At 42.9% G+C, this 27,497-nt stretch overlaps 2 protein-coding genes across 8 annotated transcripts in view; one reads left to right on the forward strand and one right to left on the reverse strand.

Moving 5' to 3' along the window:
• LOC117366674 (kinesin-like protein klp-3) overlaps positions 1–22,314 on the forward strand; it is an 89,366-nt gene extending 67,052 nt beyond the window's left edge. For all 3 annotated transcript variants that reach the window (XM_033958355.1, XM_033958354.1, XM_033958357.1), the window contains 5 exons: positions 836–896; positions 4,586–4,794; positions 14,406–14,592; positions 20,318–20,413; positions 21,966–22,314. In XM_033958355.1, the coding sequence (XP_033814246.1) occupies positions 836–896; positions 4,586–4,794; positions 14,406–14,592; positions 20,318–20,413; positions 21,966–22,106 (694 nt within the window). In that variant the 3' untranslated portion in view covers positions 22,107–22,314. The remainder of the gene's footprint in view (positions 1–835; positions 897–4,585; positions 4,795–14,405; positions 14,593–20,317; positions 20,414–21,965) is intronic.
• The window catches only part of ZNF277 (zinc finger protein 277), a 108,212-nt gene continuing 102,959 nt past the window's right edge, over positions 22,245–27,497 (reverse strand). For all 5 annotated transcript variants that reach the window (XM_033958362.1, XM_033958358.1, XM_033958360.1 and 2 more), the window contains one exon: positions 22,245–22,982. In XM_033958362.1, coding sequence (XP_033814253.1) covers positions 22,781–22,982 — 202 coding nt within the window. In that variant the 3' untranslated portion in view covers positions 22,245–22,780. The remainder of the gene's footprint in view (positions 22,983–27,497) is intronic.

Raw genomic sequence — 27,497 nt, forward strand, 5'->3', positions numbered from 1 at the left:
AGATCTAAAGGCAAAGAGACAGTGTGACAAGGCGGTGGCTGTTGCCAGAAGGATGCTAGGCTGTATAGAAAGAGGCATAGCCAGTAGAAGAAAGAAAGTATTGATGCCCCTGTACAGGTTGTTGGTGAGGCCCCATTTGGAATATTGTGTTCAATTTTGGAGACTGTATCTGGCGAAGAACATAAAAAGACTTGAAGAGGTCCAGAGAAGGCGTCAAAAATGGTAGGAGGTTTGTGCCAGAAGACGTATGAGGAGACTGGAAGCCCTGAATATGTACACCCTAGAGCAGGGATGTCAAAGTAAGTCCTCGAGAGCCGCAATCCAGTCGGGTTTTCAGGATTTCCCTAATGAATATGCAAGAGTAATGTTAGGAAATTCTTGTTTACTGAGAGGGTGGGTTGATGCCTGGAATGCGCTCCCGAGGGAGGTGGTGGAGAGGAAAACGGTGACAGAGTTCAAAAGGATGTGGGATGAACACAGAGGATCTCTAATCAGAAAATAATGGTATATATTGAAGAACTAAGGCTAGTACTGGGCATGGTCTGTCTCCCGTATATGGCTTTTCAGTTGAGGATAGGCTGGGATGGTTTAGATGAGCTGGCATGAACTTCAACGGAGACTCCAGTAGATGCACAATACTGGGCAGAGTTCTGGGTTTCTGGCCCAGAAATATCTAAGAAAAAGAACAATTTAAATTAAATCATTAAATTATAGAGAGTGTATGTTTGGGTAGACTGGATGGACCATTCAGGTCTTTATCTGTCATCATTTACTATGTTACTATGTAATATGGTAGGATGGCACTTAATTATTATTATTTTTTTTAATGATACAGATCAATCAGGGAACTCTTACGTATATGTCAAGAAAGAGAGAAAATCAAGTACACAACAAAGGTAAGATTTCATATTGTTGTAACAATTTATAAAGGGGAAAGTTTGATAAAACTGATCATCTCCATACTATGATTGGCATAGGCTTTTGAGTATCTCCTGCTCAGTTGCTGCTGGGGCCTGGCTGCACATTTGCAAAGAGGTGCTACTGTACCACAAAAATCACATTTTGATAAACAATAGATCCAAAAGCTTCCAGCCTTTTCTAAAGTACTATAAAATATACATAGCAAAACCAAATTCATAGAACAACTGAGAGGAGGAAGCAAAAATACAGGACTAACAGGATTCATCCTTGATGGTTTTTCAAGTTCTCTTTTATTAGGGCTACCAGATTTTCCGTTTGGAAAATCTGGACCCCCTCCTAGCCCCACCCCCCAATCCCGCCCTAGCCCCACCTCAGCCCCGCCCTTGCTGCCTGCTCATGTCAGGCAGGAGGCATCTGCGTATGCATGTATGTACGTGACATTGCGCATGCGTGGATGGCCTCCTGCCCAACGGTGATTTGATAGAAGCTTTTCAAAATCTGAACAAAGTGCCAGGTTTCGAAAAGCTGTCCCGACCCCCAGACATGTCCTCAAAAGGACTTGTCCACGGAAATCTGGATGTCTGGTAACCCTATCTTTTATAAAACCCTGGCATGCCTTAGCAATAATTTTTAAGCTATTGTTTTTCATGTTTCTACTTCTATTGTTCTATTTTTGTATTACAGTACAGTAGATGCTATACAGGCTAAAGATTATTATATGCCTTGATTCCACACCATTTAAAAGTTTGCAAAATAAAATTTCATGAGATAGAGACACATATCCCCCACACTAGCCCAAATATAAATATCTCCTGATATTCTCACATTTACATGGCCTATGAATTTTTCAAATTAGAAGCCATAGTTTTGACAGCCCTGCTTCTTATAGCTTCTGAGTACCGTATTTTCACTCATATACCGCGCACACGGGTATAGTGCGTGAGAAACTGTAATTTATGTAAATACATTTTTATATACCGCGCACACCCGTATACCGCGCATGTCGCCCCAACTCTCCCGTCGCTGCCCGACTCTCCTTTCGCCCGCCCCGACTCTCCTCTGGCCACCCCGACTCTCCTTTAGCCCGCCCCGACTCTCCTCTCCCCCTTGAAGTCCTGTCCCCACCCTGAAAGCCTGATGCCCCCCCCGACGTCCGATTCACCCCCCCGCAGGACCGCTCGCACCCCCACAGCCTCCCGACCCCCCCCCCCATCATGTAGAAGCTCCTACCGTTGTCCAGCTGCTTCCTCTGCCGGCAGTCCTGGCCCTTCTGTGAGCGCTGCGTCTGCGCTGCTTCCTCTTCCGGCGGTCCCGCCCTTTCTCTGATGTCAGAGAAAGGGCGGGACCGCCGGAAGAGGAAGCAGCTGTGGGGGTGCGAGCGGTCCTTCGGGGTGGGGGTGCGGGTGCGAGTGCGTGTGAGCGGTCCTTTGGGGTGGGGGTGCCGGTGCCGGTGCGAGTGCGTGTGAGCGGTCCTTTGGGATGGGGGTGTGAGCGGTTCTGCGGGGTGAATCGGGCGTCGGGGGGGGGGGAACTATGTAAAAAAAAAGTTGTAAAACGCGCTCATGCGTATAATGCGCATGGTTATGCACGGTTTGTAAAATCGTGTATAACGCACGCGTTATATGCGTGAAAATACGGTAATGTGAGAGTAAATGATTTATTGAAGATTACACAATAAGTGGTGAATGTGGATCTGGAATCAGAGGCTCTGGGTTTCGAGGTGTAATACACCACCCTTGAGGACAATAAACACACCCGACTTTCTGGATTTGCAAGCTATACAAATAACCTGCTTCTCAGAACAAATATGTGCAAATATGCCTGACGAATAATCAGTGTGGATGGGATGAAAAGCAAGTACGTTTGTGGCCCTCTGAAACTAAGTTATACATCTCTCTTCTACATAGTGGTACAAATTTATATAAATATGTCCCGTTCAAACAAAATGTTCCGACATCTGGAGCATGAAATAGGAAACATGCCCTCCAATCTCCCATGCAGTTCCAGAAGTGCTCTTTAAAATATGGTGTCCAGGGCAATGCCCCGGTCACTTTACCTGATATGTAGCTCTGCTGATCTTTACATTCTCAAGGGACTTGTATACTTAGCAAATAATTTTAAAAGCAATCTTTCAGGTAAATATATGACCTAAAGCAGTGGCATAGCCATGGGGTGGCACTTGGCGGCCTGTGACCCCCCATTCGGGGCTTAGGCCTCCTCCAGAACTTCAGCACTCCTTCACCTTTGCATGCGCAAGAAGTCCTGGCGTCTGCAGCTGAAGGTATGCTACTGTCTTCTGCTTTAAGGAAGCAGCATGAGAAGGAAGAGAGTGGTGGCATTGTATTTATTCTGCTAGGGCCTGTTATTCTTGTGAACCGCTTTGGCTTAACTGTTTTTGTTAAAAATTGTGGTATATCAAATAAAATAATTGTAATTGTTGTAATTACACCCTTGCCAGCAAAAGTATGTTTGGTGCACCCAGGAAGGTGTGTGTGGGGGGGAGGGAGCAATGCATTGCCCCCCAGTCCACCCATGTCTCCCCAAAATTGGAAGGCTGGCTACGCCCCTGGCCTTAAGTATGTTCATTTTTATTAGTATAAGAAAGAAAGGATCAACACAGAGAATAAAGACTAATATGTTCATAGCATAAACATACCATTTCTTCAGGAGGGTCTTGGGAGAATCAATTAACTAATATGGCCTTTTTTGCCATCAGCACCACCTTCCTTAGAAAGCAAGATATTCCTTTGAGCTACGTTGTGATTAAATTTACCAAATAAAATTCTGATTTCCAAGGAATAGTACAAGACCACTAAGCAGATATTGTCTTTAGGAGTGACTTCCAAAATATATGCATTTAAACTTATGTACCTGTGTATGCATAATTTTATAAAATAATCTGGGATATTTGTGCATGCCAGAGAGTATTTACTTTCTGCAAAATCATTTTCAAAGGAAAAGTATGTTCTTATGTTACCATTCAAAACTGGTGTAATTTATGCAAGTATCTGCTATAAAAGCCAAGCACCCTGATATAAATTATTCTATCAGTGATAGATTTTTGTTTATCTGAAACATATTCTAATGTCTTCTGTGATTGTGTGACCTATATTTTATGGACCTTGCTACCTTTACCATTACTTCAGGAAGATGACTACCTTTCTTTTCAGAAGGAACGCAAGGAGTTTGTTTTTTTCAAATGGGTTTTTGGATTGGAAGATTATTAGTGGGGTATAATGGGGCGGGGATGGGTGGCACTGACTGGGCCTGAGGGTGGGTCTAGGGGGTCTAGATTTTACTATAGTAAAATCTGGCAACCCTATACCCCCTGCAACACATACCAGGCCGTCCTATTCCCATGGTACCCTAACTGGGGGGGTCTGCAGAACTTATAAATCAGCTGCAGTGACAGGGGTCCCTCTCTGCTGTTGCCCTTAGAGGTAGTCTTGTGGTACTAGTTACTAATAATTAAAAGTTAGTAGTAAAACGACAAATATTAGTCTATGTTGATAACTTCCTCCCTAAATCTTTAAAAAATCTACAAAAATATGACACATTTGATTTTGCATACTTTATTGTTACAAAAATTTTCTGTTAATCCAAAATGAACTTACATCCGAAATTCATAGGAGTGGAATTGATCATACTATTTCTATATACCTAGATATCCATGTTAGAAATCTACAACGAGACTATCAAGGATCTGCTTTCCAAAAACCCAAGCAACTCTCTAGACATAAGGACACAAGGAAAGAGTGTCACAGTGCCTGGCCTGACAGAGATTGTAGTATCAACAGAAGCTGATATCAAAGATACAGTAGCACTAGGTGAGAAAAACAGGACCGTGGCTTCCACAAAGATGAACACAGAAAGGTAATGAATATGTCATATATGCTAAATTATTTTTAAAAATAGCATTAAAATAAATTATCTGCCGTGAATTCTCATGGTATTTGCTTAAAAATGGATTTTTGACTGAATGACAGATTTGGAAATAATTTATTGTTACTTATAGTGGCGTAGCGAGGGTGAGAGGTGCTCCTCCCCTGCCTTCTTCCTCACCCCACTTGCTGTGCACTAGAGAATGACATGGGGGAAAAAATTTATCACCGTTCCCGCTCCATCTTCGTGAGCTTGTCCCTGTCCCTGCTCCATCCCTGTGAGCTCAGTCCCCATCCCTTCCCCGTCCCCATGAGCTCAGTCCTCGTCCCCGCCCCGCAAGCTCGGTCTTCGTCCCTGCCCTGCAAGATCGGTCCCTGTCCCTGCCCTGCAAGCTGTCAGATCCCATCCGCACAAGCCTCGAATAGTTATGATTTTTTACTGAACTTATTTTATTAAAGTATAAAAAGAGACAACATTCTGTACAATTGTCATTTTATAAACACAAGTAATACAAAACAAGGATCAACAAAACTCCTTTTTCCCCTCCCTTTCACAAATATCCCCTCCACTATTGTGAAAACTGAACAAACCAAATTACTACAGAATGCTACATAGAAAAATCAAGCTAACAGAATACTTCAGTCACACATGGCAGGAATAGTGTTGTCAACTGCCCTCTGGTCAGAGAGAGCCCTAAGCTAGCTGGAAGCTAAAGAAGCAGTGCCTGGGCTTTGCGGTCCCCAGTTATTTCTAATATCAGCTCTAGCAGGATACATATTTCAAATCTGTAATATTCTAATCACAAAATATAACATTTATTTTTTTCTACCTTTTCTTGTCTGGTAATTTTATTCTTCAAATCACATTAGTCTCAAGCTTGGTTTTGAGTTCTTTCTGTCTTCATCGTGGCATGGCTGGCTCCTGAAGGTAAAATAGGCGCAAGAGTTGCTGGGGAGGAGATGTCGAGTCTGACACAGGTGCAATTTTTTAACCATAGGAGACTTTTCACTGCTGCCACGGGGTAGTAAAAGGTCTTGTCCCTGTTTCTGCGGGGCAGTGAAAGGTCTTGTCCCCATTCCTGTGGTAAATCAATTGCAAATGTCTCCATTCTTGTGGATTTACTGCGGTGATCACAGTTTACTGTGGTAAACAGTCCCCATGTCATTCTCTACTGTGCACGTGCCCCTTCTCATTCACCATATCTTTTTAACTTCTCGTCTCGCCCCTTTGATATCACTTCCTAGGTGCGGGACCTAGAACTGACATCAGAGAGAGTGCCGATGCCAATGTAGGCAGCAATGTTGCTCACACTGGAGAAGTAAATAAGGTACGGGGGAAGGCAAGGGGCCTTAAGCATCCGGGCCAATCAGAGCCTTAGGCTTCTTCCCGGTACATCCGGGGAGGGGTCTGAGGCTCTGATTGGCCCAGGTTGTATAAGGCTCTTCCTATGGGAAGGGCCTTAAACAACATGGGCCAATCAGAGCCCCAGGCCCCTCCCCGCTGCATCCCAGGAGTTGAAAGCCCATTATGGAAGAGGTGGGCCAGCTGCCTGGGGGGAGTCGGCATCCCTCTGGTCAGCCATCTAATTAAAGGTATGGGGAGAGGGATTGGAGGCACAGGGGGTGTTGTGATGCAGTGGGAGAGAATGGACATCTTTCCTACTGCTGCTGGGGGGGGGGGGAGTTGCTTGGCAGCGGGAAAGTGGGCATCTCCCTTGCTGCAGGGGGGAGGGGGGTATCGATTCTCAAAATGGCTTTTCTAGCAGTCTCCGACCCTGCTATGCTGGGGTTTTAAACTGTGTTGTCACTGTATCAGCACCCCTGGACCAGTCACTGATTTATGTCACCAAAAACCGACGCCGCTCTTAGAGAATGGCTCGGCGATTTTAAAGAATCCACTGGAATGCTCATTTTAATGTTGATGAGCCCATTTGCATGTCAGTGTCAGAGACTGCTAGAAACCTCGTTAAAAACAGAGATAAGCCATTTTGATAATCCACCGCTAAACCGTCAGAAAACAGTTTAACGATGGCTTTAAACTTTTGAAAATCTGGGCCTAAATGTTTAAATAATTGCAAAGTATTCTGAAACTATGTAAGGGGGGGGTCTTGTTTTTTTCCATACACCATGTATAAAGGAACATAGGTGCCTACTATTTTTCATAAAATACTAACATGTAATATATGCATAACTTAGGCATAAGCACTTATTCCAGCCATAGAGCTGGTGTGTGTTTGCCTATGTTCTGGAGATATGTACATAACTTTGTGTCCCACCCAGACTCTGCCCATTTGTACATCCACCTGTAAACTATTAACTATCAGAAATATGCATATACAGTGCTCCCACGGTCATTTGCGGTCCCAGTCATTCACGGTATTTTCCGACTGCGCAGGAGAGGGCAGCCAAAGAGGCAGGAGAGCAGCCGGAACGCCAGTGAATGAAGGAAATCACTCGCGGTATGCTCCAACCGCCTCTTCCTGTCCCGAAGCCTGTATGTTTCCCCCCTTCTTCTTCCTGGTCTCACCTTAAGATTTGGCCCACCGTTCCTATCCTCCCTCCATCCCGGCTTCGTGGTCTCCTCTGGACCACCGACACGAACCGCTGCTGCTCTTCACTCACGTCTGCCTTCACCTGGCCTCCTCTTCAAAACAGCATGCTGAGGATCGCTGGCCAGCTGTAGCGAACCTCACAGGCCGCTGTCCACCTTGGTAGCACGTTCCCTCTGACGTGATCCCGCCTTCCTCTGACGTACGGGATCGTGTCAAAGGGAATGTGCTACTGCGGTGGACAACGGCCTGCGAGGTTTGCTACAGCCAGCCGGCGATCCTCAGCAGGCTGCTTTGAAGAGGACACCAGGTGAAGGCAGATGCGAGTGAAGAGCAGCAACGGCGACAGTAGTTCATGCCAGCGAGCCAGATTTACTATAAAATTTAAAATGTCTGGTGGGCCAATTTTTAACACACCGCAGGCCAGATTTGACCCGCGGGCCAGAGTTTCACATGTCTGACCTAAGTGTTATAGCATCTAACTTCAAAAAGGATGTATGCATAGGTGGAACATAAATAATCCATAGGCATGTCTCCTAAGTAAGTACATACATTTTAGAATACTATAAACAATATGTGCCATTTCATGCACAGAGGTGTGAAAATTTTCACCTCCCATTGACATGATATAAGAGGGCAAACCTAAATATGGAAGTACAATAGCCAACTCACAGCAATGGAATCTTGACACCAAGATGCAATCATAGAATTGACATTAAGCACAAGGCCTTGGCGCACCTAGACTGATTCACCAGTTTATAGAATTGCCGTCATTATTCGTTGGGAAATACACTACAAGTTCTTATGGAAGACATATATACATAGGCCTGGATTCTGTAAATGGCACCGAAATTGACTGGCGCTGTCCGCTTAGGCGCCATTAACAGAATCGTGGTGACTGGTGCCTATTAAAAAGCTTAGGTGCCAGTAATTTAGGTCAGGGTTTTAAAGGCCTATATTTCCGGCACCTAAGTTTTTGGGAGAATCCTGCCCAGCAGCACCTAAGGTCATCTCCACCTCTAGATGCCTACTTTAACCTTTGGCACCGCTAGGCGCTATGCTGTAGGCACGATTCAGATTCCTACTTTTATTTTAATGAGTTTTTAATCGGTTTTAAATGGCACAGTCAATTATCACACCAATTAAAGCTTTATAGTTAAAGCAATATAGTTAGGCGCCGCTGGGCACCTAACTTTCAGCACTGTTTACAGAATATGGCCCATAGAGCAGTGTCTCCCAAACCTCCAGAAACTGCGGCACACTAAACCCTGTGAAATGGCTGGAGGACATCCGGAAATGCGCAGACGTCATGATGATGTAATGCACATGTGCAAAGGCCCTCCAACCGGGCCCTGAGCCACCAGTAGGGGATGCTACAAAAAGAGGCGTTTAGAGAAGGAGAGACGCCGGCAAGGTGGAGAGGCACCTCTCCTCCTTGCCGGTGTCTCACGGCACACAGTTTGCGATACACTGACATAGAGTACGAGCTTTCAAGGCTAAGCTCATATTTTTCAACTTTATATTTGAAATGTGGAAGAGGTAAGGGTATGTTGCTCCATATTTATTGGGTGTGCTATGTTTTCCAGGATCTGTGGCGTAGGATGGTGCACTGTGTGCAGGTGTTGATGGAGTTTGTTGGTTTATTGTATTTCCAAGGCTGGCTGACCTGCTTAAGGTCATCCTTTGTATTAGTGGAAAAATAATATATCAGAACTGGCTACTAAGGAATGGTCCATCCTTTACACAATGGAGAAATGCCTTTAATGAACTGATGGAGCTGCAGTCTAGGTGGTAGCTAAGCACTTTGCAAAGTGTGTGGATTTATGGTCTCCATATCTGCCTGCTCTTCCCCCATGGGCCTGAAGTATAGTGTTACATTTGTAATGGGGTGGATGGATAGAGCTGCTGACTTAGAGCAGGGAGGTATTGTCAAATAAAGTGCATGCAGATTGTAAGTCTCAGATATGTCAACAGGGGATATCATTACATACGTGTTCTTTACCGTAGTTGTAAAGTGAGCTCAATTCTGGAAATAATAAAGAAATTTGAACTATAAATGTAACACTATTGTAAACCACCAACATTCAACAATCCTTTTGTTAGTACAGTTCTCTGTATCAGGTTTACAAGGTTATCCTGAAAGTCCTTTCTTCTCTACCTCGTGTATCCTGGTTCTTGTCTGTACCCCCCTGTCTTTCTCTTTAAATAATTATTGCTATAGACTTTGTTCCCATTACATGAGACCCTTCATTTAGGAAACTATTTAAATCTTTCAGAATGCTTTAAAGAACATCATTCCCCACATTCTGTAAATGGCACCCAAAGTTGGGCATGCAATAATAGAATAGGGCCAGTCACACACAACATAATTAGCTGGCATTAAATTGGTAATTAATTGGTTATACATACCACTAATTAGCTGTGGTAACATGAGCAAGAGAATGCCTGGATCCAGGACAAACTGGAGCCAGACAACAGGTGCAGGTAAAAGAAATGACTATTTATTATAGGTATCAGGTAGTGGTCCTGTTTCATTCACAGGTGAGGGAGAGAAAACTCCACATAGAACTGTTCTGTAGATGTACCAAGGTTCTCCAGAGGCCTGCATGGTGTACATTACTATCTCTCAACATGGGAATACAGTATGTTTCTCAGAATTACCAATGTAGTCTCTAGTAATTACTTGGGTCAAAAATCCAAAGTTGGAAGGTCACTCGTACATAGGCAGTGGAAGCAAATGCAGTTGGGTGTTGCTGCTTCCATCTCGGCCTTCTTAACCTAGTTGTGCCCCAGTCTTTTCTACTTTATATATTTATTTATTTATTCATTCATTCAATTTTCTATACCATTCTCCCAGGGGAGCTCAAAACAGTTTACATGAGTTTGTTCAGGTACTCAAGCATTTTTCTTTGTCTGTCCCAGCAGGCTCACAATCTAGCTAATGTACCTGGAGCAATGGGGGGATTAAGTGACTTGCCCAGGGTCACAAGGAGCAGTGTGGGCTTGAACCCACAACCCCAGGTTGCTGAGGCTGTAGCTTTAACCACTGTGCCACACTCTTCCAGGACTATACCTCCCATGTCACTCCCCCTTGGGCAGGACTATGGGTTTTTAGCTGGCTTTGACACTGTGAGGGCGTATCCTTAAGGGGAAGTGGCAGTGTCTTATAGACTTCCTCACACTAGTGTTAACAAGAACTAATTAAGATTAATTTGCAGTTGCATGTATATCAGACTTATGTCCCTATTTCATAAACAATGGAAAAAACTAATCTTCCCTGACCCTAGAATACGGATGAGGGGAAGAGACAACTATACCCACAGTTTATGCTCACTTGGGCACAATATTGTGACAGCTAGCGCACTAGGGGTTATGTATATACCCCGTGGCGAGCTATGTGACTGAGGGCTCTCCGTTCATCACTTATTATTATTATCTTTCTCGTTACTTTGGTTGAGTTTTTTTCCGTGGGTATAGTTGTCTCTTCCCCTCATCCATATTCTAGGGTCAGGGAAGATTAGTTTTTTCCATTGTTTTGCCGTTTCTTCCCTTTTTGAGTTTTTTTGAGATTTCATTGTGAATACCTATTTCATAAACAGCAAGCTTAACTTGTCTCAGGAACTATTGCAAAGGGGGGTGTTAATACGGGAGGGGCACATGCATGTTGGTACTATTCTGACTATACTTTATAGAATAGTTGCATTTATTTGCCCAACGGCTGCATTTTGGTACCACCATTTATGTCGGCCATAGACATGACCTAAATGGTTGGGCCTAAAGTTTGGTGCATAACTGGTGACTTACATTAGTATTCTATAACAAATTTGGCATGTAACTCTGCCCTTATAGAATTCCAGCTCCCAATTTTTTGCCACCTTACTTTAGCGACCTATACTGAATTTACCCCAAACTAAACTTTAAAGATAGCTGTACCCTAGGTAGTGACCAATATTTCAAAGGACACAAAAGTTGTATGGGCTAGATTTTGAGCTTGTGCAATGACAGATAGACATGTAACTTAATCTATATACTGTAATTCAGCAAAGCTATCCATATCGGTAATGACACTGAAGATGTGGTTAGTGCTGCTACAATGACTGCATTGTCTGCACCTTCAGAACTGATACCTACATGAATACCAGGGGCAGCAGAATGCCTTTTTGCTTGGGGATGCCCAAGCTCCACCCCTGGCCCTCCCTCATAATAACTGCAATGCGAGAAATCCCAGAGGTCCCAAAATGGCAATAGCAGCAGCACAACAGTCTGGCTGCGGTGATGCAGGAGCCAGGAGGCGAGCAGACTCAGAAGGCGATAGGAAGTTATACATTATATAACTTCCTACCACCAAATTTTGGGGGTACCATGTCACCCGTGGCTTCCCCGGTTCTGACACCTATGAATACCTTTGTTGAATATATGGATTAAGTTAAAAGCCAGTGGTCAGTGTTTAAGGGAAGGGAATGCGGACTTGTATACCAGCTTTTTGTGGCTTTGCCATTCCAGAGCTGACATTCAAAGCAGTTTAACTTATGCCAGACACAGTCTGCAGGCCTCATCCTTAGGCCTGGCCATTCTACCTGCATAATCCCTTTTTATACAGGCATAGATCCTGATTAAGCCTTTGAAAGTTTACCCTGAACATCTGTTTTCTTTGCTTTATATTTTTTTCCTTCTATTTCTGCCACATATTGTTCCCATCCTTCCACAGGCAGCAGAATGGAGTGAACCATATCAGTAGCAAGCGAGAGGGCTTGGAGACAGGGCTGGAGATTGGTTTGTTTGATCCCCCCCAACAAAAAAAGGTGTTCTAATGCTCCTGTGTGCTCCTATGCATGGATGCTGGAATTTACCTGTTACACAGAAAGAGAGCTTGTCCTCCTGTAGCTAGAGATATTATTCTCAGTGCTTATTCTAGAGTAAAATCAGTGCAAAATTCAGCACTTAATTTCCTACATATTTTCTCTGGAATGATTTTGTAAAGAAGTGGAATCTTTCATCACTGTCTCCTCCCAACTAGGGAACCCAGGCTACTGGGAAGACCATTGACCCAGAGCATGAGCCAGTATTCAAACTGTTAAGGAGCAAAACCAATACTGCACCAAACCAAATAAGAATTTACAGAAAAAACAATGACAGAAAATTGTTTAATTCAGGCAATGCACAATTTTCATTTATGTATGAAGTTGCAGCAGTTTAGCTTTTCTTTGTCTTGTGGCTGGGTTACTGTGTGGCTGAACCAAGATTTCTTTATCTGCAAACTCAGAGGTGTGGAATAATCCCATGAACTGGCCCAACTACCTTTTTATTTATTGGCATATGCTAAAAATTACTATGGATTTAATATAATATTTCTAAGGCTCAGATGTTTTGAAGAACCAATTGCATTGAGAATAACATAGCACTGCTTTTTATAAATACATGCACTATATACATACTGTCATATGAAAAGGTTAGGACACCCCATGAAATATTCAGTTCTTTCTTAAGAAATGTTCACATATTGATCTCAAATCTCTGGAAAAGAAAGTGATGTAATTGCAGGTAAACAAAATTTCCCTTGATTTACTCATAAAAGATGTCCACATGACTGTATGTATGTATGTATATATATATATATATATATATACACACACACACACACATACTAGTCTTTAAGCCCGTTACATTAACGGGTGTTATAATATGTGTCTGTCTTTCTTTCTGTCTCTCTCCCTACCCCTGTCTCTTTCTTTCTGTCTCGCTCCCTCCCGCTGTCTTTCTTTCTGTCTGTCTCATTCCCTGGCCCCCTTTGTCTGTCTGTCTTTCTGTCTCTCTCCCTGCCCCTGTGTCTTTCTTCCTTTCTTTCTGTCTCCCTTCCGCTGTCTATTTTTCTTTCTTTCTCCCTCCCTCCCGCTGTCTGTCTGTCTGTCTTTCTATCTGTCTCTCTCCCTGCCCCCTATGCAACAGCATTTCCCTCCCCCCACTTCCCTGTGCAGCATCCGCAGCAGCATTCCCTCCCCCTCCATTTCCCTGTGCAGCAGCTTTTCCTCCCACCCCACTTCCATGTGCAGCAGCAGCATTTCCCTCCCCCACTTCCCTGTGCAGCAGCAGCATTCCCTCCCCCTCCATTTCCCTGTGCAGCAGTATTCACCTCCCCATCCCACTTTCCTGTGCAGCAGCAGTATTTCCCTCCCCCTCCACTTCTTTGTGCAGCAGCAGCAGCAGCGGTATTTCCCTCCCCCTCCACGTCCCTGTGCAACAGCTGCAGCAGCATTCCCTTCCCCTCTATTTCCCTGTGCAGCAGCATTTCCCTCCCCCACCCCATTTCCCTGTGCAGCAGCAGCAGCAGCATTTCCCTCCCCCCACTTCCCTGTGCAGCAGCCACAGCAGCATTCCCTCCCCCTCCATTTTCCTATGCAGCAGTATTTCCCTCCCTCACTCCACTTCTCTGTGCAGCAGCAGAATTTCCCTGCCTCCCACTTCCCTGTGCAGCAGCCGCACTAGCAGCATTCTCTCCCCCAACAAAAATGCAGCTAAAACGGCTCCCTTAGTTCCTTGCTGGAGTTATTTTTAAATTTAAAGCTGCCGCAGCTGCTCCTCACAATCCCCACCTGCGTCGGAAGCCTTCTCCGACGCAGGTGCGGCTCGTGAGAGGAGCAGCCACGGCAGCTTTGAACTTAAAAATAATTTCAGACAGGGAGTGTAAAGGAGCCGGCCAGCCCGGACATTACCTTGGGGTCAGCAAGTGTGGGGCCATTGTCATATTTCCTCACAAGCTAATAGAACCCTAAGCGCGCCTGCGCACTCCTACCTGCCACGGACCTACAGATCATGGGTCACGCAGGTAGGAGTGCGCATGCGCGCTTAGGGTTTTTTTTATATCACATGACTTTCATTAAAACATCAGAGTAGTTTACAAATTCACAAACTAGAAAAAAACCAGAGAGAGATGTGGCTTGTAAAGCAGACAAAAAAAAAATCATGTACCTGCAAATATATTTAAATTTGGAAGGACTAGAGCTCTTTAATTGTGCTGAATCATTATTATGCCATATTCTACTGCTGGTTCTGACAGTTCCCGATCACACCTGATGGTAATGCTACACGTGAATGGCACCGACAGTATCTCAGGAGTGGTATCTTATGGAACACTAACCCTGTGTGATTTGGCTGGATCTGAACGCATATCCAAGACTGAAGCTACCGGACAGAGGTTGGTGGAGGCAGCTGCAATTAACAAATCACTAACAGCACTGGGACAGGTATTTATAGACTATTGTATTTAATTAAAAAGATAAGAATGACTTGTAGATCATTAATGCAGTACTATGTTAACCATATTCAAACTGCTCAGGGTGTATGATGAAATACTACCAGAAGGGCACAATTTACATGTTGAAGCACCTGCCTTTAGTGTTACTTCACATTCTCTGTTCTGTGCTATTCATTGCACAGTTGAGTTACTGCACTTTTCAACTATCTTAAGATGACTACAATTTCTAATTCTGTTGATAAAACATGCAGGATTTTTTTTTTTTTGGCTTTATAACTGCAGTCTGTTTCAGACTGCCCCTTTTCCTTTGGTTTGGACTGTACCTGATATTTAGACAGTATTAGGTTACATTCAGTTTTTAAGCTGACTTTCTGCCTTCTGAAATGCAATTAAAATATAAAACTTGCTTGAATTGGATTTAAGGCATCACAGCTAACACAAATCAATCTTCAATGTTCTTTTTCTATGACAGGCAAATGCATCAACACTTACCTCAGAGAAGTGTACTGTCAGATGTTTTTAGAAAGACTGGTTTCTATCCTCAAGATTATTCCCTACCTCATTAGCTCTCGTGGACACTGAGTGGGAATCCTTCAACTGCATTACTGCCAGTGGTGGGTGGTGCCTCAATTAGGGTTACCATATGGCTCCAGAAAAAGGAGGACAGATAGAGACATCTGGGTTTTACTTTCATTGAAGGCAATGGAAGTAAAACCTGGATGTCTCAATCCGTCCTCATTTTTCTAGAGCCATATGGCAACCCTAGAATCTCATGTTTTCAATCGCTAGAGATAGGCAGGTTACATGGGCCCAGCTGCTCAAAAAGTTGCCGTGCCAGTAAGACTCGTTAAAGCAGTCTTACTGGTACAGAAACTCTCCTGATGTTCAAAAGGGTTCTCTGCGGTTGCTACTGATCCTCGAAGTAGCCACCAAGAACACTATTCAAATACATTATAAGGAGCTCATTAGTATTCTAATGAGCTCTCCTTGTGATGCACCAAAATGGAATGCACTCCCCTGCCCCCTTTTTTACATCACAATTTTCCAGCAGCTCTGGACCTTCCAGTAGCTGTTGTGTGCTCACACAACACCTGCACAAAGCAAAGCTGCTTACCTGTAACGGATGTTCTCCCTAGACAGCAGGGGAATGCAGCCACACTTGCTGGTCAAGTTCTGACTGAGCCTGCATGCCGATAATCTCCCCAGATACAGTAGATTTTTTTCTACTGAGCATGTGCAGGATGCCTTGCCTCTGGGAGGCCACCCCTTAGCTGTCAGTTATGTCACTAGCTTAGAAAAGTATCTAGTAAGAGGGGATGGCGGGCGGGCAAGTGTGGCTGCATTCCCCTGCTGTCTATGGAGAACATCCGTTACAGGTAAGCAACTTTGCTGGTGAGACCCTAGCTTAACACTGAGATGGGTGGAGGTAGACAAACTTATAATGCAAATAAATTTCAGAGGACTGACTGTCCAAAATGCGTGTCTTGCGTTGAACTTTGATCCAAACAATAGTGCTTAGTGAAAGTATGTACAGAGGACCAAATTGCTGTTCTGCAGCTATCCTGAATTGGGACTGATCTCGTTTGCAACTGAGGAAGCTGTAGCTTGCACTTGATGTGCTCCAATCTGTCCTGGAGGAGATAAATGATTTCTAGTATAGCAACAAGAGATGCAATGAGCAATCCATGAAGATATAGTCCATTTAGATCAGGGGTCTCAAAGTACCTCCTTGGGGGCCGCTATCCAGTCGGGTTTTTAGGATTTCCCCAATGAATATGCATGAGATCTATGTGCATGCACTGCTTTCAATGCATATTCATTGGGGAAATCCTGAAAACCCGACTGGATTGCGGCCCTCAAGGAGGGACTTTGAGATCCCTGATTTAGATACTGCATTTCCTTGAGTCACTGAATTGAAGGAGACAAAAAGTTGATTAGTAATATGGAGAGGTGCAGTTTTATCTAGGTAAAACAAAAGTACCCTCCTGCAATCTAGTGTATGAAGACTTTGTTCCATTGAAGAAGGATGTGGAGGAGGAAAAACCGATGTTAATGTTATAGACTGATTGATATGGAAGTCTGTTGCTATTTTTGAAAGAAACTTTGGATAAGTGCACAGAAGCACTTTAGTAGGAAAAAATTGGAGGTATAGAGAATAAATGACAAACGCTTACAATTCGCTAACTCTTCTTGCTGATGTAAGAGCTATGAGAGCAGAACCCAAAGTTTCAAAAGAGTGTTTCATCAAATGGTCCAAGACAACAAAAGATGCTGCCACAGAGTCCACAGAGTTGAAAAGCTGTTTGAGCACAAAATCTATTCTGTGGTTTTGGGCATCCTTCAATACCACACCACCATCACTAGGGAGAGAAGTGCGCTTAGTAGCTTGCAACACTAGAGAATCCACTTTGGGGAAACAAAAAGCTGATTAAAAGTATCCACCATCGGCTAGAACTTAGTCATAGGCTTTAACACTTGAAGATGTCCTGGCATCTCCTAGTGATCCATAAGCATCTTCGTGATATCTGGATGGTCAGGAAGACTGTGGCTTTGTGCTACTCATAAGGGAACACTGCGCTGTCGAAGTCTGAGGAGTCTCTAATTTTAACTTGTGGAGGGATTCCAAGATCATCCCTATAAATGCTGATGGTCTGAACAGTCTCCACATAGTGGGGTCCTCCCTAAGACTCAGAGCGTCCTGCAGATCCAAGTCTTGTAGCTCTGTGGCTCTTGCATCATCACTCAATGTGGAAGTACAGTATACCTCTGCAAATTCATGGTTCACAAAATCATGGACTCAGTCTTTTGTGGTATTTTCCAACTGCCTCTTCCTGGTACTAAAGTCAGGCAGCTCCTGATTGGTCTAGCCCAGGAGTAAGCAATTCTAGTCCTCGAGAGCCACAGGCAGGTCAGGTTTTCAGGATGTCTACCATGAATATGTATGAGATGGATTTGCATGCACTGCCTCCTTGAGATGCAAATCTATCTCAATCATATTTTTGTGGATATCCTGAAAACCTGACCTTCCTGTGGCTCTCGAGGACCGGAATTGTCTACCCCTGGTCTAGCCTGACTTTAGTTCCCAGAAGAGGCGGTCGTAAAATACTAAGGATGATCCTGCACCCGATTTTCAGCATCTGCTGGTACCCCAGCTACCCTCTTCTGCCTCTGATCCGCTCCTAAACTGCATTTGCGGTTTTTAAAATTTGTGGATGTTCCTGGAACGGAACCCCCATGAATTTCGGGGGAGTACTATACCTGTCAGAAAAAGTAAAAGCATAAAAATAGCATCCGGATCATCTGAATCATCCGCAGGTGGATTATACATGGCAGTGCTACTGGGGACCTGCGGTCTTGGGGGAAGAGAGCCCCAGCGCTAATAGGCCGCAATATTATGAATTCATAGAACCCTTGTTAATCAAATAAGCATGAAACATCATATTAATAAATTCAGGGGGAAATCCTTGCCCCTGAGGGGCAGAGGACTCCTCTGTTCTTTGTTCTGAGCATTTGTGTGATTTTGGCACTGAATCAAAGCTGCACTTTGCTAGGGATGCATTTGAGTTGTCCTAGCTCAAATTTGGACTTTATGGATGGTCCTTGGATGGACTGGGCACCTGAACCTCCCAAAGGGACAGAGGGGGGCTAAAGTAGCCGTTACTACCTCCTTAATGCGCTCCATGGCACGTGGAACACAGATGCTCCTCCGATAACCATCCGCCACACACAGGGCATGGATTCACAGTATCCAGCCCTGAGGAGTCCATCCTACCAGTTTTTGAATAAAAATGAGATGTTTTTGAGGCAGATACAAGCTTTTTACTCCAAATCAGGAAAACCAAGATGGCACCTGTGGGAGCAATTTTTGCACCAAAAACAGCTGAGAAAGGTAAACTGAAAATTAAAAAATGATGATTTTATAATTTTTCAGCTGGGGGGACCCAGGACTAACCACCAAACTACCCAAAATGTGATTTTGGAGAACCCCCCTCAAAATTGATCTGCCAGGCTGTTAGCCTGTTACTTACTGTGCAATGCTGTGTGCTGCAAAATGGAAGCTGTAAAAGCTTACAGGGAAATCTTCTGTCTAAGAAGCCTGGAACCTGGATTGCCTGTTTCTCCTGAATACCTCTCGGGCCGAATGTACCAGATGAAGACCTCCATCCCTACCAAATCCCGCGCACACTAATGGGTGGAGGAACACGGTCGGCCCTGATCCTGGATACACTGCCATGGAGCCTGTGCTCAAATCCATTAGCAGACAAACCTGGGGTGAGCTATGCTCCCAAGGGAACAGTTCCCGAGCTCCCAAACTGTGAATGCAGGCTGTCCAGGTAGGTGCACTGCAAAGTAGCCAGCTCCATGGAAGCAGACTCTGCATGCTACGTTTGCAATCTTCCACAGCCAGAGCTGTCCCCCAAGGGGATCCTCTGCAATACAAAAAAAGGAATCACACAAAGTAATGGAAAAAATACTGAAATTAAAGAAAAATAAACACAAGCAAAAAAGACTAGCTCCTACTGTCTCGCTTGTAGGAAGACAAATAGAAGTTGGAAGGCAGCCTAGAGGTAAGAGAGGAGGTGTAAAATGATGCAAATGAGGCTTCCTACAAGAGAGGTCGTGAGATGGGGATGGATTACCTGAGAGTTCAGGAATAGAGTGAGGTTGTACAAGAACTTTTTATGTTTAAGAAATGTACAAAATTACATGGATGTAAAAAAAGAAAAGTCTGCGTTAAAAATCTAACAGATTTATAACCTAGTCTCATTTTATCAGCCTGTAAGTGCTTTAGATAGAGCTACTATATTAGTAGTAATAGATAGTAAAGAAGGTGATTAAAAAGGAAGTTAAAAAAAATTGCAAGTATAAGTATGTTGTTGCTTTCCGTACCATATCTTGTTAGAGGGTCAAACAGCACTGAGTTACCCTATAGCAGTCATGTTTACTGTTTTCCATCAAGTTCTGATAAATACATTTCTCTGTCTGAGCATCCTATTTTCTAAAGCCACTGTCCTGTACTATGAAGGCACACAATCTATGGAGAATTAGGTCCTTAATCTCTTGTAATTATTTGCTTACTAACATTGTGCATCATTTGTCACCCAATGAACGCTTAATATAATAAACATGATAACCTATACAACGATACCCAGACCCCCACATAAGAATTGCTGCCTCTGGGTCAGACCAGTGGTCCATCATGCCCAGCAGTCCGCTCACGCGGCGGCCCTCTGGTAACCCCTTTGCTTGCATCGAATGTAATAATGTAACTCCTGGGTATGACCAGTTTCTACTTCCCCCCCAATACTAATGTAATATAAATTTGGTAAAGCAATAATGTATCGTAATTCCAAATTCAGCAGTTCAGAGATAAATTCAATTTTAACACTGCAATTAATGTTGCTCTTTCACTTCGACAGTGATTTCAAACAACCCACTTTAGTAAATACAAAAGTGAAGCTAAACACATGGGAAAACTACATGAACCACGTTTGATATATTTTCTTACCTTTTGTATCTTGTTTTGCACTTTTTACTTTAAATGTCTAGCTGCAAAAAATTATAGGTGTTCTCCAATTAGACATTAGTTTTCAAGCTGATGTGTTTTACTCATAAGACATTGCAAAAGCCCATTTATTTAATATGTTACTCTAGACTGCAGGAATAAAGGATATATTTTCTTTTTAATGTGAACTGTTGTTTTATGGTGATAGGTTTTTACAGCACTGAAGAACAACACTCTGCACGTGCCCTACCGAAATTCTAAGCTTACTCATCTTCTGCAGCCATCACTCAGCGGCAATGCCAAGGTAACAGTATACCAGGGAGTGTATTTAACCACTGCCTTTTGTGTTTATTTATTAAATCCTCATTGAAAAACATCAATGAGGATTGGAAGTGTTTGAATTCAACTAAACTCCTCAGAAGAAACAGTGTTGGTGAAGGTGAACAGCTAAGTTTGTGGATATACAGTTTATTTAAAGTGATAGACAATCTCAATTAATGCTTAGTAAGCAATTCATTTGTATAGCTCACTATCAATTCTGCCAGCTTTGGATCTTTCTGAAAATGCTACTTCCCCATGTCACTGCACTGCTGCATTAGTGGATAATTCCACATCCATACTATGGTGAACAGAAAAAAAAAGTGAGAATGCCCAACTGTTAGGTACTATTCTAAAAATGGATCCTATCTCATTTTGGGAAATGTTTACAGGTTTCATTATGCAGAATTTTAGTAGCTGTATTGATCCTAGATAAAACTGAAGTTGTTGCAACTTTTTCAGAATTATTAAGAGCTTTTGAAGCATATGAGATTCCTTCAGTACTTGTATTTACTTTTAAAAAAGGTTTAAAAAAAACAAACAGTAGGATAATTTATGAAAATGAGATACCGTGGTACCTTGGTTTACGAGCATAATTCGTTCCAGAAGCGTGCTCGTAATCCAAAGTACTCGTATATCAAAGCAACTTTCCCCATAGGCCATAATGGCAATGCTGACAATTTATTCCACAACCCAAAAGGTGCCGAGGAAGTGGCGAGGGGTGGCCAAGGGGTCTGTACCTGTTGGGTGCCGGGTCTCTAGTTAATGCCTCCTCTGTCCGTCAGCCGCTGGAGAACCCCGCAGTGCCGCTTCCGGGATATTCCTTGTCTGTCTGCCAGCCGCTAGAGAACCCCACAGTGCCGCTTCCGGGGGATGCCTCATCTGTTTGCCAGCCACTGACGAACCCCACAGTGCTGCTTTAGGGGGATTCCTCTTCCGTCCACCGGTCAGCCTTCCACACATGTTGGGAGAGCCCATGCAGCCGAGTGCCGTCCCACCTGCACGTTCTGTATGATCACGCACATCTATTATTGACGTGCGTAATCATATGCAACATGCAGGTGTACGGCACTCAGCTGCGTGGGCTCAGATAGAGGCTCTCCAACATGCGGAAGGCACCCGGCGGACGGAAGAAGAATCCCCCTGAAGTGGCGCTTCCTGCAGCTGTAAGTGCTCATTTATCAGGGCAGTGCTTGGTTTGCGAGACAAAAGTTTGCTGAGTGTTTTGCTCATCTTGCAAAACATTTGCAAACCAAGGTTCCACTGTCTACCTTTTTACTTTGTTCCATGTACTACTTTAAACATTTTTTATACTGTTTTAACACAGCAAAATGGTTTTATATTGACTGACATCAGACCAAGACCACGATCACGATCAAATGACATGGACCTTTACCTTCCACTACCATAACATTTAGCACCAGAAGCACACATGTATTTATTGAAGTTTCTTTGCTGCTTTCCAGCTAACAGCTAATGATTAAACTTTCCTTTTCTTTTTAAAAGGCATTAATCTTATGTTTTGTTTTCTGCTCTAGGCATGTGTTTTTGTGAATGTAAGTCCAGATGCCAAAAGCCTTGGTGAAACATTGAGCTCACTACAGTTTGGCTCTTCCATCCAGCAAGTAGCTCTTGGCAAAGCTACTCAACACATAGTGCATGCAAAGCCTGAAAAGTGACATTACCAGCCTACCTAGCGATGCATAGTAGCCGGGACAAATGAGAACTGTTCTGAGATTCTTAATGCTTCCCAAAGAGCATACAAATCCAAAGAGTAACACATGAGTTAACTGGATACACAAAAATCAGGAAACAAGTATAAAAATTAATCTTTATTGTATAGCATCATAATTTGTTTCTGCATATTAATAAAAGACATTCCTTGCACATTGTAGACTACTGAATGCCACTTCTAGATGTATATAAAAATTTGTTATGTGGTCCTGATGATTCTCTAACCTTTCAGCAGACCATCAATTTCACATTACACTCTATTCCCTCCATTCCCTGTCGTTACAATCACCACTTTAGTATCAGTTGTTTACAGGCTGGCAATAGAGGCTTGAGAAACTTGATGCACTACAGTACTTTCATGTTATGCATGAAGCCCAAGTGACCTAGATAATAAAGGATTCAGAGGTATTTGTGAACATGAGTCTCTAGTCTTCACAGCATGACAATATTCCACATTATGACCATCTTAAAGGGTCACAGTATTTTTAGGTAAAGGGAATGGGACTTAATATACTGCTTTTTCTGTGAGGTTACACAATCACAGGTACTTATTTTCTTCCTGGGGCAATGTAAGGTACAGGGTAAGCCAATTGTCAAGCAGCGAGTTGCTATCTCTATACTATTCTAGAGGTCTGTCATTCCTTAACACTTCTTCGCTTAGCAGTTGGTTTAAAATGCTGCTTTGTTTTAAGGCTTCTAAGTTTGAAAGATCTTCTCCGATGACAGGGATGTCTTCAGGAGTATCCTCTGCTGCCGATTCGCTCTCACTGTCTGACAAAGTGCACAGCAGTGTATCGTTTTCATATGTGGGAAAATAGTACCTAAAAAAAAAAAAAAAAGACCATTAGCCAGTTGTTTGAGAACTATTTTGTACTGTATGAGATACCATTGACAGATCATATTATTATACTGAACAGATCTGATGGTATCGTGTGGCTTGGCTGTGTATAATGGATTTTTTTTTTTTAAATATTTTATTTCTTTATTAATTTTCAATTTAAATCAAGCTAAACACTTGTACAGAAAGCAATAGTCATAATAACAAAATAATCATGAGGTAATTTAACATCCAATAAGAAAACATTATTTAACTATTTAAGCTCAAGTCCTCCTAAGGGATCCAAGATTTTAAATTAGCGAAAAATAAAATTAAAGAGATTATTTTGCAAGCTGTTCAAAGCAGAAGCACCGAAAAATGAGGTTTCTTAATTATATTAGGGTTCAAGATGATTCTCTATCCAAACGAGACATAGCTACAAAAGTTGTCAATTGAGATGGTTCAAAGAATACATATTTAACAGAGCGGTAACACACTATACATTTACATGGATGTCTCAAATAAAAAGTTGCCCCCAGAGAAGTAACCCCAGGTTTCAAAAGAAGAAATTCACGGCGACGCTTCTGTGTCTCCCTTGTAAGGTCAGGGAACATCTGTACTTTACAACCAAGAAAAATTTTTTGTCTATTTTTAAAGTAAAGTCTTAATAACCATGTTTTGTCTAACGGAAGCGCCACAGTTAGAATCAAAGTTGCTGGTGATGCCAAGTCTTTATCAGATGTCTCCAATAATTCTGAAACATTTAAAGTTTGTTGACCCAATTCTTTTTGTTGATTTATAGAAATTTTCATAGGCAAATAATAGACACATAAGAATGGTGGTAACATTTCTTCTGATACTTCTAAAGTTTCCATCAAATATCTCTTAAGCATTTCTCTCGGGTTTACCATTTCTAATTTAGGAAAATTAACTAGCCTTAAGTTATTACTACGAGAATTATTCTCAAGCATTTCAACTTTCCTTCTCAAGTTGGTGTTATCTTTAATTAAAGTCTCTTGAAGTTGTTTTGATGTAGTTATTTCCTTTTCAATTTTCTGAATGGTTTTATCTGAGTCAGATAGTTCTTTTCTTAAATCTTTAAGTTCTTTTGTATGTTCTGTAATTTTTCCTTCCAAGTATTGAAATTTAGGTGTAGTGAGCTTTACAAAGCCAGTAATTAGGTCCCATAATGAATCTAAGGTTACAACTTCAGGTTTTACCAATGAAATTGAAGCTTGTAAAATAGTAGAGTGCTCACCATTCTGTAGAAAGTCTTCATGGCCTGTCTCTTGGATTTCACCCCCTTGTGAAGCTGGATTCTCCTCGGGTATATTTGTTAGGGCTCCTTGAGCATGAGCCCCAACCTCCAAACCTTCTCCCGGATTGACACTTGCCTCTGAGGGAGAGAACACCTCCAACTCCGGGGTTTCCCCACCCCTGGGAGAACTGGTAACCTGAGGGCGTGGGGGCGGCTCCCTTACATCGGGGCTTCCGTGCCCTGGAGGAACAGCTACGGGTTCGCCTCCCTGTGTCCTCAGCAGGCTGCCTTCCGACGCTTGAGAAACCTCCTGCACTCGCCTCAAAAGCCGCTCGATATTGCCCAGAGAGGGAACCTCCGGACGCCGCAAGGATGCAGCAGCACTCCGTCCTCTTCTCTTGGGCATAATTGTAAGTAGACTCAAACCCTTCCCAGAGTTCAATTATGAAGAAATTATTGATTTATAAGCAAGCCCGACGCGAGCAGCTCAGCGCGTCTGACTTGAAGCAGCCATCTTGGATCTGTAATGGATTTTTTTGTAAATGGAGTGCAGCAACTAGATGCATCTCTCAGTCGGTAAAGAGACCTTGCTAATATCTTTTCTAGTAGACAGGTGTGTCATTCTGGTATTCTCCCCATGCTCATGAGATGTGCAGAAGGAATCCAATTCCAGATTTTCAAATCCTCTTCCTTTTCCAGAGGGCTCTGCTACCCACTTCAGTTTGTGCCAAAGCAGGTATATAGATACACATAAAAAGGAGAGGTACAGGGAGACTCCCTGAACTACAAAGCTGTTCTCCTCTGAAAATATAACAAACATATTAAACATTTTAATTGAACAAGCGAAACATCAAAATAAACATACCAATAAGAAACATTTATGGAGCTCAAACATTCCCCCAAGGTGTTATAGCAATAGATTATTCTTCATTCCCTTAAGGTCTGACTAACATCAAAATTTCAGTTTTTACTCGAACTTCCTGATTGAGACAGTAGGCAGGCGGAGTAAATACTGACAGGACAGGGTTCCAGAAAAGATATTAGCAAGGTAAGAACCTAATCTCTTTTTTCTAGTGCAACAAGTGTGTCATTCTGAACAGTACAAAAGGAGTCCCAGAACTCTAGGGCAGGACCTTTGCGCCAGCTCATAGTACTGAGGACTCAAAAACGGTATCCTCCTGTGCTGCCATGCCCACTTTATAAAACTTGGAAAATGTATACAGATTGGATCAGGTTGCTGCTCTACAAATCTCCCTGGGCGAAATCGTCCAAGCTTCTGCCCACAAAGAAGCCATGTTCCCTCTTGATCGACATGAAACACTGAAATGACCTTTGGCAATAAGGACGGGACCATGCACAAGGAAACTCCCACCTCATTGATCTTGAGGAAGGGCTCCCAGCACAACAGGACCTGCAGCTCCGAGACTTGTCTCGCTGAAATAATGGCCATGAGAAAAACGGTCTTGATAGTAAGATCCAATAAGGAAGCCTCCTTAATAGGCTCATATGGAGCCTGAGGTCAAATAAAACCACATTAATGTTCCATGACAGAAACGGTTATCTTACTGGTGGTCTGAGCCTTAATGCCCCCTTTAGGAATCTGGCTACGTTTGGATGAGAAGCTAGGGGAGCTTTGCATCCACAGGCTCTGAAACACCCCAAGTGACTCTTATGTGAGGTCGTTGTCGAGACTTGCTTGGATGAAAGCTAGAATCACTGCAATTGCAGCACTAAATGGCTCCATATTTTCTTTCATGCACTAGTGTTGAAATGTCTCCCATGCCTTAGCGTAAGCAGAGACTGTTGTAGGCTTCTTGGCCCTGAAGAGAGTAGTAAGGACTACCTCTGAGTATTCTTTGTGCTGTAACACCATGTGCTTAAGAGCCAACCATAACACCAAAGCAATCCAGATCTTCTGACCACTGTTCCTAAGACAGAAGATCGTGCTATACCTGTAGTCTGAGACCCTTGTCCCTCTGAAACACATTAATGAATATGCATAAGATGGAGGTGACAGGCATGCAAATCTGCCCCATGCATATTCATTAGGGCTATCCCAGAAACCCAATTGGCCTGGTGGTCCTCCAGGACACGGTTGGGAACAACTGCTCTTGAATATAGCACCGAGCTGCACAATTCTAGCTTGCATCAGCCAAAATTATCTTCTTTTCACTATGGCCCTGACCACATCTGGAAAGACTAACAGTCTCTTTTACAAAGCTGCGCTAGCGGCTGCTGCGCGGCAACAGCCCCGAAGCCCTTTAAATCTCTATGGGCTTCGGGGCTGTTAGCGCAGCGCAGCCACTAGCGCAGCTTTGTAATTCTCAATACTTCTTCTTCCCTCTTCTCAGTTTCCAACAAAAATACCACCACAGGTGGTTGATCAGGTTCCAACATGAAAGGTATTATTAGTATTGAAGATTTTACCTGAAGATACTCCTGATTAGGGATGTGTAAAATGACATGGGAAAACATGTCTAAAAGGTATGATTTCCCATGCCATTTCATATTGTTTTCTGCCTGAAATGGAAAGAACCCCCACCACCAACAATTTTTTTTTCATTTCATTACCAGTGCACACACTTTTTGAAAGCAATTATATTGCTCACATTAAAAAAAACAAACATTGAGAAAAAAAATGAACAAAATGAAAGTTCCCTTAAATAAGAACACAGAATATTAAAGTTGTCATACTGGGACAGGCCGAAGGTCAATTAAGTCCAGTATCCTGTTTTTAACAGTGGCCAATCCAGGTCACACGTATCTGGCAAGATCCCAAAGAGTAAAACAGACTTTATGTTTCTTATCTAATCTAACCCAGTATTTTTGAGCCGCACTAAGCCTAATTAGGCTCAAGGCAATTTACAAGGAATTATAGACTATATAAGCTACATTATATTATAGCAGTTTCAAGAGAACCAAATTATGAGTGGAGTAAAGGGGAAGGAAGGAATTGAGATTCCATGACTGTACTGGTATAAAGTATGGAATTTAGTGATACTAGGTATATTGAGTTAATTGTCTATAGTGTGTATGCTCTCAAAGAAAAGAGTTTCCATACTAATGTCAGTCGGGAGGTTGTTTCAAGTCTTGGTGCCAAGATAAGTGAAAAGCGAGTTCAATATGCATTTGTATTTCATTCCTTTGGGAGATGGGATGAGTAGCTGAAGCAATTTCAGTTTTTTGGTTGATAGAAACATAATGGCAGATAAAGGCCAGATGGACCATCCAGTCTGCCCATCTGCAGAATGGTTACTCTTC

This window comes from Geotrypetes seraphini, chromosome 9 (genome assembly GCF_902459505.1).
Source record: "Geotrypetes seraphini chromosome 9, aGeoSer1.1, whole genome shotgun sequence".
Classification (NCBI taxonomy): domain Eukaryota; kingdom Metazoa; phylum Chordata; class Amphibia; order Gymnophiona; family Dermophiidae; genus Geotrypetes; species Geotrypetes seraphini.